Source organism: Meles meles, chromosome 18 (assembly GCF_922984935.1).
Source record: "Meles meles chromosome 18, mMelMel3.1 paternal haplotype, whole genome shotgun sequence".
NCBI classification, from domain to species: Eukaryota; Metazoa; Chordata; class Mammalia; order Carnivora; family Mustelidae; genus Meles; species Meles meles.
In genome coordinates, this window is record NC_060083.1 from 48,429,062 (window position 1) to 48,442,561 (window position 13,500).

General features: G+C 46.9%; 2 protein-coding genes across 6 annotated transcripts in view; one reads left to right on the forward strand and one right to left on the reverse strand.

The window, feature by feature from the left end:
- LOC123929308 (40S ribosomal protein S24-like) overlaps positions 1–13,500 on the reverse strand; it is a 576,828-nt gene that overhangs the window by 415,947 nt on the left and 147,381 nt on the right. The gene's annotated exons all lie outside the window — the stretch shown is intronic.
- The window catches only part of TLK2 (tousled like kinase 2), a 119,830-nt gene continuing 110,773 nt past the window's right edge, over positions 4,444–13,500 (forward strand). The window contains exons 1-2 of one of the 5 annotated variants that reach the window (XM_045985396.1): positions 4,444–6,336; positions 9,240–9,322. In XM_045985396.1, coding sequence (XP_045841352.1) covers positions 9,242–9,322 — 81 coding nt within the window. In that variant the 5' untranslated portion in view covers positions 4,444–6,336; positions 9,240–9,241. Of the gene's footprint in view, positions 6,337–6,928; positions 7,419–7,449; positions 7,740–9,236; positions 9,323–13,500 lie in introns of those variants that run through there. The other 4 variants (XM_045985394.1, XM_045985395.1, XM_045985393.1 and 1 more) reach the window with 4 other exon arrangements.

Consider the following 13,500-nt stretch of genomic DNA (forward strand, 5'->3'; position numbering starts at 1 on the left):
TTCTCATACACTCATTACCCTTGACATACAGTCACACGTTTATTGTGTGTTTTTCCAAGTGGCAGGCACATAAAAGCAAGTATTTGATTTGGGGCTGTGCTCTTTTCACTCCTCACTTGCTTCAGAAGCCTAGAATGGTTGTCCCTTGAAAGTGGTGGGAGGCTCTTTTCTGTCCTAGAAGTGTAGCTATTTGCCAGTTATATCCCATTATCATATGTACACAGAAGACAGGATGCACTTCATGTGATGTAAAGACCTGTGGCCAACACCAGTGAGGTATGTGATGGAGAGCATTCCCGGTAGAGGGATAGTAAGTGCAAAGGCCCTGAGGTGGGAGCAGACAGTGAGGCTGAAGTGGAGGAGCCGGGAGTGAAGGTAGAAGAGGAGAATCCCAAGGTTTCTGGTGTAGATCATGAAAAAATGGAATTGACATTTGCTAAAATGAGTCCACTCAGGGGAGGAGCAGGCTTGGGCTTAGGGTATGTGAAGTTTTGAGATGCTTGCAGGTTAGAAGCTCCGCCACAAACCCGGTGGCTTTACATACTTTATCTCCACTGCACAGGCAGGAAAATGGAGGCACCGGAACTTGTGTGTCTCTAGGTCTCAGAACATGTTAGAAGGGCTAGGATTTGAACCTGGATGGTTCTCCAAGGGTCAGTTGCTCTGAGAAGTGCTGGTCCCTAAAGGAAGAGCTGAGAGAGGAGACTTGCCTCAAATTGGAAAAATCAAGAATAATTTGGGGGCACCTGGATGGCTCAGTCGGTTAAGCAGCTGTCTTCGGCTCAGGTCATGATCCCATGGTCCTAGGATTGAGTCCCGCATCAGGATCCCTGATCAGTGGAGAGTCTGCTGCTTCTCCCTCCCCTCCCCCCTCCTGCTTATGTTCTCTCCCTCTCTCAAATAAAATCATCTTTTTTTTTTTTTCTTTAAGAGTAAGTTGGATAAGGTGAACTCAGAAGGGTCTTTCTGGAGCCAGAATGGTAAGTTTACGGCAAATACAAGGGAGCCTCACATCCCAGGAATGTTGGGGCTGCAATCCCTTTGGCCCCAGCACGGTTGCTGGGAAGTCCATTTCCACGGCCATCAGGCCATCCCATGATGCCAAAATATGGGATGAAACATGGAAAATCTGTTTGAGGTTATTATCCTGGGTTACACTCCAAGTTTTCATATTTTCTAAGATTTGCTTATTTAGAAATCATTCACAAAAATTAACATAAAACGGACAAGACTTTCAAGGCCATGATATTCAGTATGGTCTGCAGACCAGCAGCAAGAGCATCACCTGGGAGCTGCTGGAAATGCAGAGTCTCAGGCCCCATCCCAGACTTTGAAAGTCAGAACCTGCATTTAGCAAGATGCCCAGGGGTTATATATGTTCCTTACAATTTGAGAAGTCCTTGGCCCTGAGCCGAGGTGGACTAACTTTCTGTAAAGGACCGGATAGAAAGATTTCAGGTTTTACTGGCCTGTCACAATTATTGTTTTGTTTCTGTGGTGCAAAAGCAGCCACAGAGATGTAAAGGATGAATGTGGCTGTGTTCTAATGGAACTTTATTTATGGATGCCAAAATTAGAATTTTATGTAATTTTCATGTGCCATACTATTCCTCCTCCTATTTTCTTTCAACTGTTTAAAAATGTAAAGCTCATTCTTAGCTCAGAGGCTGTACAGAAAAGGGCTCATCTTCTGACTTGCCTTTAGGGGCTGGCCATTCCCAAGCCTTCTGCCCCATGCCGGGTGATCCTTCTTTCCCCTCTGTGGGCCTGGGGCTCGGGCTCCCTTTCCCTCATGACCTGTGTCACTGTGTCAGAATGTTGATGACTTAAACCTAACATAAAAAGCCAGCATTAGGCCGCCTGGCTGGCTCAGGCAGGGGACCACCTAACTCTTGATCTTGGGGTTGAGTTCCGGCCCCACATAGGGTACAGAGGTTACTAAAAAATTATAAACTTCGAAGACATATTTTTTTTAAAAAGCCAACAGAACTGAGACTTTAAAAATATACTTTTGCCACTTTCCGCAAATACCATGTTTGCCGTTCTTTCCAGTTTGAAGTTTTCTTTCTAAGTACAACCAATAGAGGGGTTTCAGTAGCTAAGGGAAGGGTCTTGTTACATTTAAGTACACTTACTCTCTTTTGCTCTATCTTGCATTTCAGTTGCTGGGAAGAAGGAACACACAATGCAGGGAAAAGACATTTATTTAAAAAATAACTTTCGGGGAGGGAGTTGGAAGAGGAAATTAGAGATGGAAGGTACTCTCTAGGAGAATAAGAAGAGTGCTCCCCCCATCAGTGCGCTGTGGGGAAGAATGCATGACTTGATAAATAAAGCAAATGGTGTCAAGGGCACTTGCTCAAGAGACGTTTGTGAAGCAAGTTGGGCGGGAGGAGGCTATGACAAACACAGACAGGAGAGTGACTAGCAGAGTTTGACAAAGGCTGGGATCTGGATTTTTAAAAATTTGTAGTGCAGGATCACGGGAACCAACCACTTTCTCCTTTTGTTAGGAATGGGGAGAAGAGAGGAGATAATGTTGACTCAACGCCTACTGCAGGTCAGGCATGGTGACAAGCCATTTCCCATCACTGTTTCAGTTTTAATTAAAGCAACTCATGGAATTAGGTGTGCTGGCCAGTTTTCAGACGGGGAACCCGAGAGGTGGAGTCAGGATTGGAACCTTAGTCTGTCCAGTCACAAATACTTTAGGATTCTACACTGTCCCATCTAGTGCAATTTATAGTGGAAATATTGCCTTCACCAATTCCTTATTTATTCATATGATGAGAAACCCACAATTCTCGGGTGTGGGGGAAGAACAGCATAGAAACTGGGCAGGTGACCTGTTTTTCTCTACTCCCCACACCCTTCCTCCCCCCTCCCGACAAATGTAATGCTTTCATTAAGAAGATATCAAGTCCTTTTCCTTTTATTTTGTCCCATTTCTGTTATGAAACAAAACACCTCAACAACTCAGTACACTGGCAGCTGGGCTTCCAAACTGTGTGTCCTTAGACCAGTGTAATGGCAAATGTACATAAATCCTTTGCAGAAATGTGGAATTTGGGGAGCATTCAGGATCTCATTTTATCTGCCAACAACCAACAGTCCTGGGAGATTTTATTTTTTTTTTTATAAAGATTTTTATTTATTTATTTGACAGAGATCACAAGTAGGCAGAGAGGCAGGCAGAGAGAGGAAGGGAAGCAGGCTCTCTGCTGAGCAGAGACCCCAATGCGGGGCTCGATCCCAGGACCCTGGGATCATGACCTGAGCCGAAGGCAGAGGCTTTAACCCACTGAGCCACCCAGGCGCCCAGTCCTGGGAGATTTTAACACCGTTTTGTGGATGAAGAAACTGAGGCACAGAGAACTTAAATCTTGCTTAAGGCTACACAGCTGATAAGGGGCAGAATGGATTAAAATCAAGGATGGTGCCTAGTAAAAGTTTGTCGTTTGTCGTCTTAAGCCACCACATTGCAGGCTCCTTTTAGAAAAGGTGCAATCACACTAAGACTCACTGTCAACCTGCTCAGTATCATATGCCAGGATCTTTTTGCTTGCAGATGGTGGATATTATGAATCATTCAAGGAGATGCTGGACAATCATTAGTGTGCTACAGCTCAAAAAGCAAAAGGAGGTTAAACCAGTTTCCCCCAGTGTCTCAGAACACCTTTGCCATGACTACACTCAACCAACCAACCAGCCAACCAATCAAAACCAGAGTGGTGGTTCCAAAATGAAATGGAAAAGTACTGAAAACCTCCATCACCCCTCCCCCAACCCGATTGCCATATGCCTATTACACGTTTTGGGCAAGTAGTACTGAAGTAACAGATTCCATTTCACTTTAACCAAGAGTGTTAAAGGACCAATGCGTGGCTACTCCCTTTAAAGCATATTAACCTATTGAAGCTTCCAGAGCACACCTTGGGGAAGACCAGGACTAGACTAAAGCATGTCCAGCGAGCTCTCCATGGCCTTCCCTCTGACTATGAACATGAACTTGGAGGAGCTGTCATAGGTTCCCCTGGAAGGAGGGAGCAGATCATCAACATGCACAGCGTCTAGTTGGATCCGTTTGAGCCTTCCACAGCTAATGGGAATTGGGTCTTTGCATGGGGCGTGTCACCATTTGCCAGTCTATGACAAGCTGAGTCTGACATAGTTGCCATGTGAGCAAACACATTTTATTTTATTTTTTTTTAAAGATTTTATTTATTTATTTGACAGAGAGAGACCACAAGTAGATAGAGAGGCAGGCAGAGAGAGAGAGAGAGAGAGGGAAGCAGGCTCGCCACTGAGCAGAAAGCCCGATGTGGGACTCGATCCCAGGATCCTGAGATCATGACCTGAGCCGAAGGCAGCGGCTTAACCCACTGAGCCACCCAGGTGCCCCAAGCAAACACATTTTAAACAAATTGATTCGTGAACCCAAGGTTCAATCACATTGTGAGAGGAACCATCTGACAAGAGAATTTATTTTGAAATTACCCACCTTTCTCTGGCAAAGGGTAAGTTTCTTTTCCCTTGCTCCTGATACTTGATATCTTCATTTCTACAATGCATATAAATAGAAGCACCCAATCTTTGTGGTAAGCAAATTCATTAAATTCCTACAAGCAATTCCTACTAGGATGAGTGTTAAATCTAGAGTGGGGCTGTGAATAGACCTATGACAGTGTAAGTTGTTTGACACAGAGAAAAAAACACACTAGGAAAACTGAAACTAAAAATATAACTTTTCCCCATATTCCACTGATTATTTGAGACAATTACCTCATAAAATGGAATCATAGCCTTTTAGACCTGGAAAGGACTTTGTAAATCTAGTTCAAACCCTTACTTCGTAGATGAGGTTGGCAAAGCTTGAGAAGGTTGGGTAATAGGTCTATGCAGCTTGTCTGTGGAGCAGCTGGACTGGAACTCAGCTCTGACTCTCTGTCCAGTGCTCCTTCTCTTAAAGTCTTTCCCCCGACATTCCAGTGTCTCTTTAAGGAGTTGCTTTCTTTTTTTTTTTTTTCCCAAAGATTTTATTTATTTATTTGACATACAGAGATTACAAGTAGGCAGAGCAGCAGGCAGAGAGAGGAGAAGCAGGCTCCCTGCTGAGCAGAGAGCCTGATGTGGGGCTCCATCCCAGGTCCCTGAGATCATGACCTGAGCGGAAGGCAGAGGCTTAAACCACTGAGCCACTCAGGTGCCCCAGGGAGTTGCTTTCTTGATCATTCACTGGAACCCAAGAGCTTTCCTCATTTGCTGGTCTTTTGTGTTGGAGGGAAAGGCAAGTCCTATGTATTCTATCTGCTCCTCGGTTCTCTGGCTCTCCTGACAGCCCTCCACCTTGACCTTTTTTCCCTACCCTCTACCCCCAGTTGGCTCTTCCCCTCCCCCTTGAAACACTGTTATCTTTGGAAATATGTGTGTGCATTTTCCAACCTGGCTGGGATCTGGGGCAAGGTGACTCTTGGTTTAATGGATTTTTTTTCCTACAGTGCCTGAATTGGTCCAAGGGTATGGAAGGTCGAACAATGAACAAAAAGTAAACTGCCATCCTCTGCCCTTTCGGCAAGTCTGTGTTCTGTTAATATAACATGAATTAAGAAAAAATAAGAGAAAAAGGCAGAAACTCCATTTGAAGTACTGGCCTAGCCCCTGGAAAAGTTCAAGGCTGTTGTTCATTGTCTGAATTTTCCTCTTGTGAATTACTTGTATTCCTTAAATCATCTTCACACGTCTGATCAAGGAAAAGATAGAGCAAAATACAAAGTTGAGTATTTGCATTGAAGTCAAGTGTCCTGGCTCCTAGGAGTCGGTGGAGAATGTGCTTTTTTTTTTTTTTTTTTTTTCCATTTGGTGCTGGGTGATCAGAGTGGGAGCCTCTCCTATGCAGGAGGCCCTCCTTGCTGCAGGGGCTACCGCGCACAAGAGCTCACCCCTTCCTATTTTCTCATTCCTCAGTAGACATTCTGTAAAGGGCAGGCCCGTATTTTCCATTCTAGTACTTACCAGCAGGTCCCGCAAAGTACCCAAGAGGGCCGTGTTGTTGTTTTTTCTTTTTTTTTTGTCAGAGGCTGAAACAGAACCTCCCCTTTGGGTGCCCCGGTGTCCCTTTGGGGGTAGCGCCCCCCCCCCCCACTTCCATACGGCAGCATCCCGGCGGGGGTGGGGGCTCAGCTTTGATCCCAGGGCACCTTTTGTCCCTAGAGGCGCCCTCTGCCAGCCAGGTATGTGGAGGGAAAGTGACTGTCCGCTTTCCAGGGCGGCCGGTGTGGGTTTGGGGAGCCGGACGGTCCCTTTGGAGAGTGGCAGGGCGTGCGAGAAGCCAACACGGTGGGCACAGCGAACTCACTAACTGGGCGTCTCCGAGGAAGTTCGGGCGGGGTCCGCCGGCTCACGGGCTTTCTTCCTCTAAGATCAATCCTCGGGTAGAGCGAGCCCAGTTCTCACCCAAACTCGTGGAGACGTGGGACTAGACGAGAGCGGGGTTCGGCGAGGCGGATCTGGGAGCGCCCGGCCCAGGCGGCGAGGCCCCTCCAGCGCCGGTCCGCGGCCCAGGCGCCGGCCCAACCACCTGGGCCGTGCCGGTCCCGCGAGCGGGGCCCGGTAGCCCACGGACGGCGGCGGGGTCTCCCGGCCTCCGGCCCGGGTCGGGCTCTGAGCGGCCGGTCGCCGGCGCCGCCCGTGCATCCGCCCTCAGCCGCCCGGCGAGGCGGCGGCCTCCTCCGCCGGCGCGGGGTCCCCTGGTTAACCCCTGCCCGCCAGCCTGGCCGCTGATTGGAGGAGGCGGGGCGCCGGGGCAGCGGGGACCCCCCCCACCTTCCTCGTCCCCTCCCCCTCCTCCCCCACTGTCGGCTCTTCCCCCACCCCCCCAGGACCCCCCCCCCCGCCTCCCAGCCGTGCAAATCTCGCGAGGAAACACGCGGTTTCACTAGTGTGTTTACACCGATCACTACTAATCCGGACCGAACCGATCCGGATTAAGGGGCCGGAGGCGGGTCCTGGGCACCAGCGGTTCTGACCCCCCCGCCCTCCGCGCCGCACCCGAGTGGCCCCCAGCCGAGCGGGCCCCCACCTCCCGGCCCGGCCTGGGCCCTCCTGCGCCTCCCTTGGCCTTTGTCCGGCGCCAGGAGGCCGGTCCCGCGCCCCCCGCGGCCGCCCGGGCCCGGGCCCGCGTCAGGCGCCTGGCTCTGTACGCGAGCCCGGGGATCTGCGGCCTCCGCGGCCCCCCTCCCCCGCCCGCCCTCTCGTGGAGCCCGGCGCCGGCGGCGGCTGCCCGGGCGGGGGGGTTGCGGCGCTCAGGAGAGGCCCCGGCTCCGCCCCGGGCCTGCCCAGGGGGAGAGCAGAGCGGTCCGCGGCCGGGTCGGGTCGGGGCCCCTCCCAGGAGGAGCGTGGAGCGGCGGCGGCGGCGGCAGGTGAGAGGCTGAGCCCCGGGCGGGGGAGGGCGCCGGGCCTGGGGCATTAACCGTCCGGGGACCCCCTTAGCTGAGAAGGCTGCGGCCCGGGCCCACCCGGGAGCTGGCGCCCGGCCGTAGCTCCTCGGCGTTGAGGCGGGAGGGGCTCCCCGAGGGCTGCGGGTCGCCGAGGGGCCGGGCTGAAGATGGGGGAGGCCCAGGCGGCCCCGGCCTGGGAGTGGGGCCGGCGGCCGCCAGGGCGAAGGGGACGCCCCGGCAGCTGCAGGCCCCGGCAGCCTCCCGGGCGCCCCCGAGAGCCAGCCCGCCCTCCCTCCGTGACAGGTGGGCCTGGAGTTGGGGAAAGTTTGGAGCCGGCGGGAGGCGAGGGGCGCCGGGATCAGGCCCCATCGGTTCAGCTTCCCGGCTGTAGGGGAGGGCTGCAGGGAGGGCTGCAGGGAGGATCCCAGTCCAAGGCCCCGCTGGAATGAGACAGAGTGGAGATTTCCTTAACATGAGTTGACATTAAATGGAATAAGCGCTGGGGCGTCATTTTCCGGCCAGGCCTGGGGATGGAGGTTTAGGAAATGTTCCGAGAGACCCTAGGGTTTGAGGGAAGCTGCAACCTCTGCCATTCCGGCCTTGATTAGGGCAGGGCCAGACGCGAGGAAGGCCACTTAGGGGAAAGGACTCTCCCAATCCCCCTTTTCCTTTCTTTTTCTTTTTTAAGATTCCTTTCTGCCTTTTCGAGAATTTCCTTATTCCCTCGCTAACCTGCACTTGTTTGTGTGGGTGAAACTTTAATTTGTCACCCTTTCATTCCCCTTTGCCCCAGGCTCTCAATCCAGGAAGGGAAATGAAACTGGAGGACTGGTAGGGGTTGTTACAGTTAACGTGGAGTTGTTAGATTGCAGAGGAGAATGTTTAATTCATGTTCCCAGTGAACTTTTAAATCATGCCAATCGTTCCAATCGCTGTTTAGTATAATATGTTCAAAGGGGGTCTGTGTAATGGTGTATGCTCCTATTCCACTCTTAATACTAGAGAGGTTTCCAATGGGTTCTGCAAGAGTTCATCTCTTGCAGTGGATGGACGTATTTGCTGAAAGTAGCCTGTGCATTTATTGGTCATGGAAGGAGTTTAAAAATGGTGTCCTCCTGCCCTTCCCTGCTTGGAAGGAGTGCTAAAAGCAGATGTCTAGAGAAACCTACTGCTCCAGGGAGTGGTCAGAAAAAGATTTTCTAAAGGGATGGTTATGGAGCTCTACTAATTTCCTGAGTGAATGCTGGTTGATGGTTTTACCATGGGTTCTCTATTAAATTTAAAATAATTAATTCCTTTTTTCATGAGCTCCTGTGAGCTCTTCAGAGAAAGGACCTATATAATAGAGTTATTTGAAGTTATTTGTAGCTTCTGATTCATGCTACATTATTTTTAAATTATTATTAACGATTCATATTTTTAGTTTAAGAACTAGTTCCTGTGGGTTTGGGAAACAAATACCCAGAAGTACTTAGTTAAATTCAAAGCTTGGTAGAAGGAATTTTTTGTTGTTACTTTGCAAGTTAGTCCTTGCTCAACTTTTACGGAGATTATATGAGGAGTTTGAAGTTTTTTGCTGTTAAAATCAGATCAGAACTAGACAAGGATAAGTAGCCCTTGGAAGAGGACTTCTGAGCCATTTTGAACTTTAAATGTATTGTTCTTTGTATTGCTGTATTTACTTGAGGCTTACCTGTGTGTAAACTTTCAGTGAAATAATTACTGCATTTTATTGTATTTAAAAATTGGTATCTCATGTTTTGGTTTTTATGGTCTTACAACTTACTTTGTCTTTTTCAGTAGAAATGATGGAAGAATTGCATAGCCTGGACCCTCGAAGGCAGGAATTATTAGAGGCCAGGTTTACAGGAGTTGGTGTTAGTAAGGTGAGTAAAATCCTGATCATGAACACTGTTCATAGTCTGATTGAAACACATTTAGATATCAATTAGAGATCAGTTTGGGTGGGCCCTACGGATAGATTTGCAGGGGAGATCAGCTCATGGTTCCAGTGAACTTTTCTTAGATCCTACCAGTCATTCCACTAACCTAACAGTATTAAAGGGATTTTAAGTGAGGGTATATGCTTCTCTTTCCCCTCTGATATGGGAGAGGTTTCCCGTGGGTCTTGTTGCAAGGATACTGATGGGGTTATGTATCTGGATTTTGTGTCATATTTGTCAAAACTCGTTCAAAAAAAAAAGCTGTTAATGGAAAGATATTGGCATAGATTCATTACAGGTTTTTGTTTTTGTTTTTGGATAGTTACATGCTAGAGCTTTGAAAAATCTTCTGTTAAGTTTGTCAGTTCTCCCAGTCTGCAGTTCAACAGACTCCTGGCTGCACCCGCCAGACCGCCTTCTCCTTCCTCCTGTTTTTCCTTCTACTCACTCCTCACTTTTGTACTAGGAGCATAAAGTAAGATCAAGGCCCCATTTAACGGGTGGTTGAATTAAGCAACGTTAATGGCTTCCTATGCGTCCTCATGTAGTTCACCCCTCTGCTTTCATAAGATGGTTTTAGTGCAATATATTCATGATTTTAATATAACATGTAACATATTTGTTATGTTTTATTTAAAAGCTTCACCAATCCGAGATTGTTGCATTATTTGGCCTTGAGACTTGGGAATTTTTGATCTTTGACTTAATGCGATACATTTCTGTCTGTGCTTTGCAGCAAATCTTACTTCTTACGGTGACCTAAATGTTAGTCTCAGGCTTTGGTGAGCAGCTTCTTAAAGGAGAAGGTGTTGGCAAGGTTTAGTTGGAAAAACTGGCTCCTTTGAGGGTCTCATAGTTTTGGTGAGCTGCAATAGCTTGATAGTTTTTTGTTCATTCAATAGCTATTGAGTGCCTGCTGTATACTAGGCATTGTGCAGGGTTTCAGGAATGATAGATAGCTCAGTGCCTCCACGCCTCTGATGTGGAGTGAGTGAGTGAGAGGGAAATGATACTTTGGTGAGATTTGTATATGTGCTGCCGAAGCGAGCACATACTTTGGTGAGATTTGTATTAGAACTGTGGCAAGGTGCTGTGGGAATGCAGGATTTGTTACACATTTTGTAGTTACTATTTTTTAAAAAGATTTTATTCATCCATTTGACAGAGAGCGAGATCACAAGTAGGCAGAGAGGCAGGCAAAGAGAGAGGGGAAGCAGGCTCCCCGCTGAGCAGAGAGCCCGATGTGGGGCTCGATCCCAGGACCCTGAGATCATGACCCAAGCCAAAGTCAGAGGCGTAACCCACTGAGCCACCCAGGCGTCCCACATTTTGTAGTTCTTGGCCACTGTGGCCACTTTTATTAAATAATTGACTTGGGGCACTTTGGAGTGGCTGTAGTGACTGTTGATGTATATTAAAGATACAGGTGTAAATGGGAGTTCTCTATCTAGTAGCAGTAGCTTCAGCTGGAAGTGAGCAGTATATTTGAGTATAAAATTGATCTCTGGTTCAGTTGATTATCTAATAATGACTTTTGATGTGTCTTTTAATTTGGGAATTCAGCAGAAAGTTCATATCCAAATCTGTCTGTTCAAGTGATCACCTATGGAATAAAATTAAGTTTGTATTCAAATTGTATGTTGTTTGAATTCATTGGGTTTTGTCATTAGTATGCCTTTCTTTTCTTCAGTTTTTAAGGTCATGATAGCTATATCCAGGTATACTTTTTTTTTTTTTAAGATTTTATTTATTTGACAGAGATCGCAAGTAGGCAGGGAGGCAGGCAGAGAGAGTGGGGGAAGCAGGCTCCCTGCTGAGCAGAGAGCCCCATATGGGGCTCGATCCCAGGACCCTGGGATCATGACCTGGGCCGAAGGCAGAGGCCTTAACCCACTGAGCCACCCAGGCGCCCCTCCAGGTATACTTTTGATGGAGTAGGGCATAAGTGATGGGAATAATGGACATTGTGAATCTTGCTGCCCAGGCCCAAGTTAAAATCATGTAATTAAGGTGTCAGGAAACTTAATCTGCCTGTTTAGTAGGAAGTTTTTTCTCTTATATATAAGAAATTTATTTATATCCACATGTTTTAATGTCCCTGATTGCATGTTATATTGATGTTTTTAGTCATAGTAAGTATACTGATGACAGTAAATGTACAAGGACCAAGACTGATTTTTTTTTTTCCATAGCAAAGAATCTCCGGGGAGTCGGGGGGGGGGTAGCAAGTAAATTTTTCTGTAGCTTGGAGTTAAGAAGAAGAAAAAAATCTCCATTTTGTGAGACTTCCTTTGCCTGTAAGACATGGTATCTTAGACCACCGATTTGAAATAGGACTGGGGGGGAGGAGGCCATGCTCCTGGGAGAGAAGGTGCTTTGAGAGAAACTCCTCCTAGTTTTGAATTCCTCATTATGGGTCAAAATTTCCCAACGAGGATGTCATTGATAGTTTTCAGTTTCGCAAAGATCAAGAGAGCTTTCAGCCTGTGCTCTAAATGGGAGAACGGAGTGACTTTCCTGTGATAGTGCCATCTAGTGGGACTGCTGTAGCCCTCAGGGGCTATCTCTTGAGTTTCTCCTAACTATTCATACCATTTTCAGTACTTTTTGATGTCCGTAGAAGGAAGAAAGTTAATGCCACTGTGGATTCTTTCCTAATGGACAAGAGTGTTTTAAGTAGCTGCGGTGTTTGAACTTGTGGTTGCTAATAGATCTTCCGTCATGTTGCGTCAAGTTTTTTTACACCTGCAAATTAGATCTGCATCACAAAACTCAGGTGAAAACAAAATGGTAAAGCCACCACATTTATCATTTATGTTTCAGTTGCTCTCCACTGATGTATAGGATTTTAATCCACAAATTTTAAATTTTTTTGCATATTGCATTTATATGCATTCAGTTTCTGTTAGTGTTCATAATTCATAATCGGTAAACCAAAAGATTTGTTTTGTGCCTTGGGGTGCACTGCATGGATATTTTTTAAGAGTTTGGTGTTTTCTGTCATTAGTGGGAGGAAAGTAGCCTAATTAATATGTCCTGAGAAAATACAGCTGGTTTTCCTTCTCTATCTAGTGCCACTTTTTAGGAGGACATGTAACCATCTTAGCATTTTTGAGGTGGTGAGGTTAAATTGGGCTGTGAACCTACTTTTTCATTTCTTGTTGACCTGGTATGTGAGCTCGCTTACTACTTTCTTTAAGATCTCCTCCCTTAAGTACTGGATAATCCACTTGTAGTTACATGAAACTGTCTGCCTTGGATTCATGTGTTTCAGTGAGGACCTGTTGCAGTTTCTCTTCCCTACTCTGCTCTTTCTCTTGCTTTTTAACATTTACTTTTTAAAGTAATCTCTCTATTCAACATGGGGTTCGAAGTCACAACCCCAAGATCAAGAGTCGCATGCTCCACTGACTGAGCCAGCCAGGAGCCCCATTTTGACAAAGTACGGGTCGTCCCTGTGACTCCAGAGACTGTGTAAAGTAGGTAGAATTCCACCATTGCATGCACTCTGTAGCTAGTTTAGTTCAGTGGGGGTTTTTGTTGTTGTTTTTAAGATTTATTTGTTTGTTTAAAGAGCGTGTGAGAGTCAGGAGTGGGTTGAGGGAGAGAATCTTCAAGCAGACTCCATGCTGTGCGTAGAGACTGATGCAGGACTGGTTCTCAAGACCCTGAGATCGTGACCTGAGCTGAAATCAAGAGTTGGACACTTACCCGACAGCCATCCAGGCCCCTGTAGTTTGTTTATTAAAGTTTATTTATTTATTTACATCTCTACCCAACTTGGAGCTCAAACTCATGACCTTGAGATCAAGAATCACATCTCTTCCTATTGAGCCAGCAGGCACCCCTGTAGCTAGTTTAGTTTTAATGCTAATATAGTAGCAAATACTTAATTAAGTAGTACTTACTATGTGCCAGGTATTGTTCCAAGTACAATAAGAGCAATAAGAAGTGAATGTAAATCTTTTGTAACAGGGATGCTAGTCTTAATAAATGGTGTTCTCTTTTTGTAAGACATACTGATGCCCACTGGTTGAATTGCAGACTTAGAAAGGGTTGCATTATGACAACTTGCACTTGCGTTATAATTATATAATTTAATGTAAAATTTCCTAACCCTA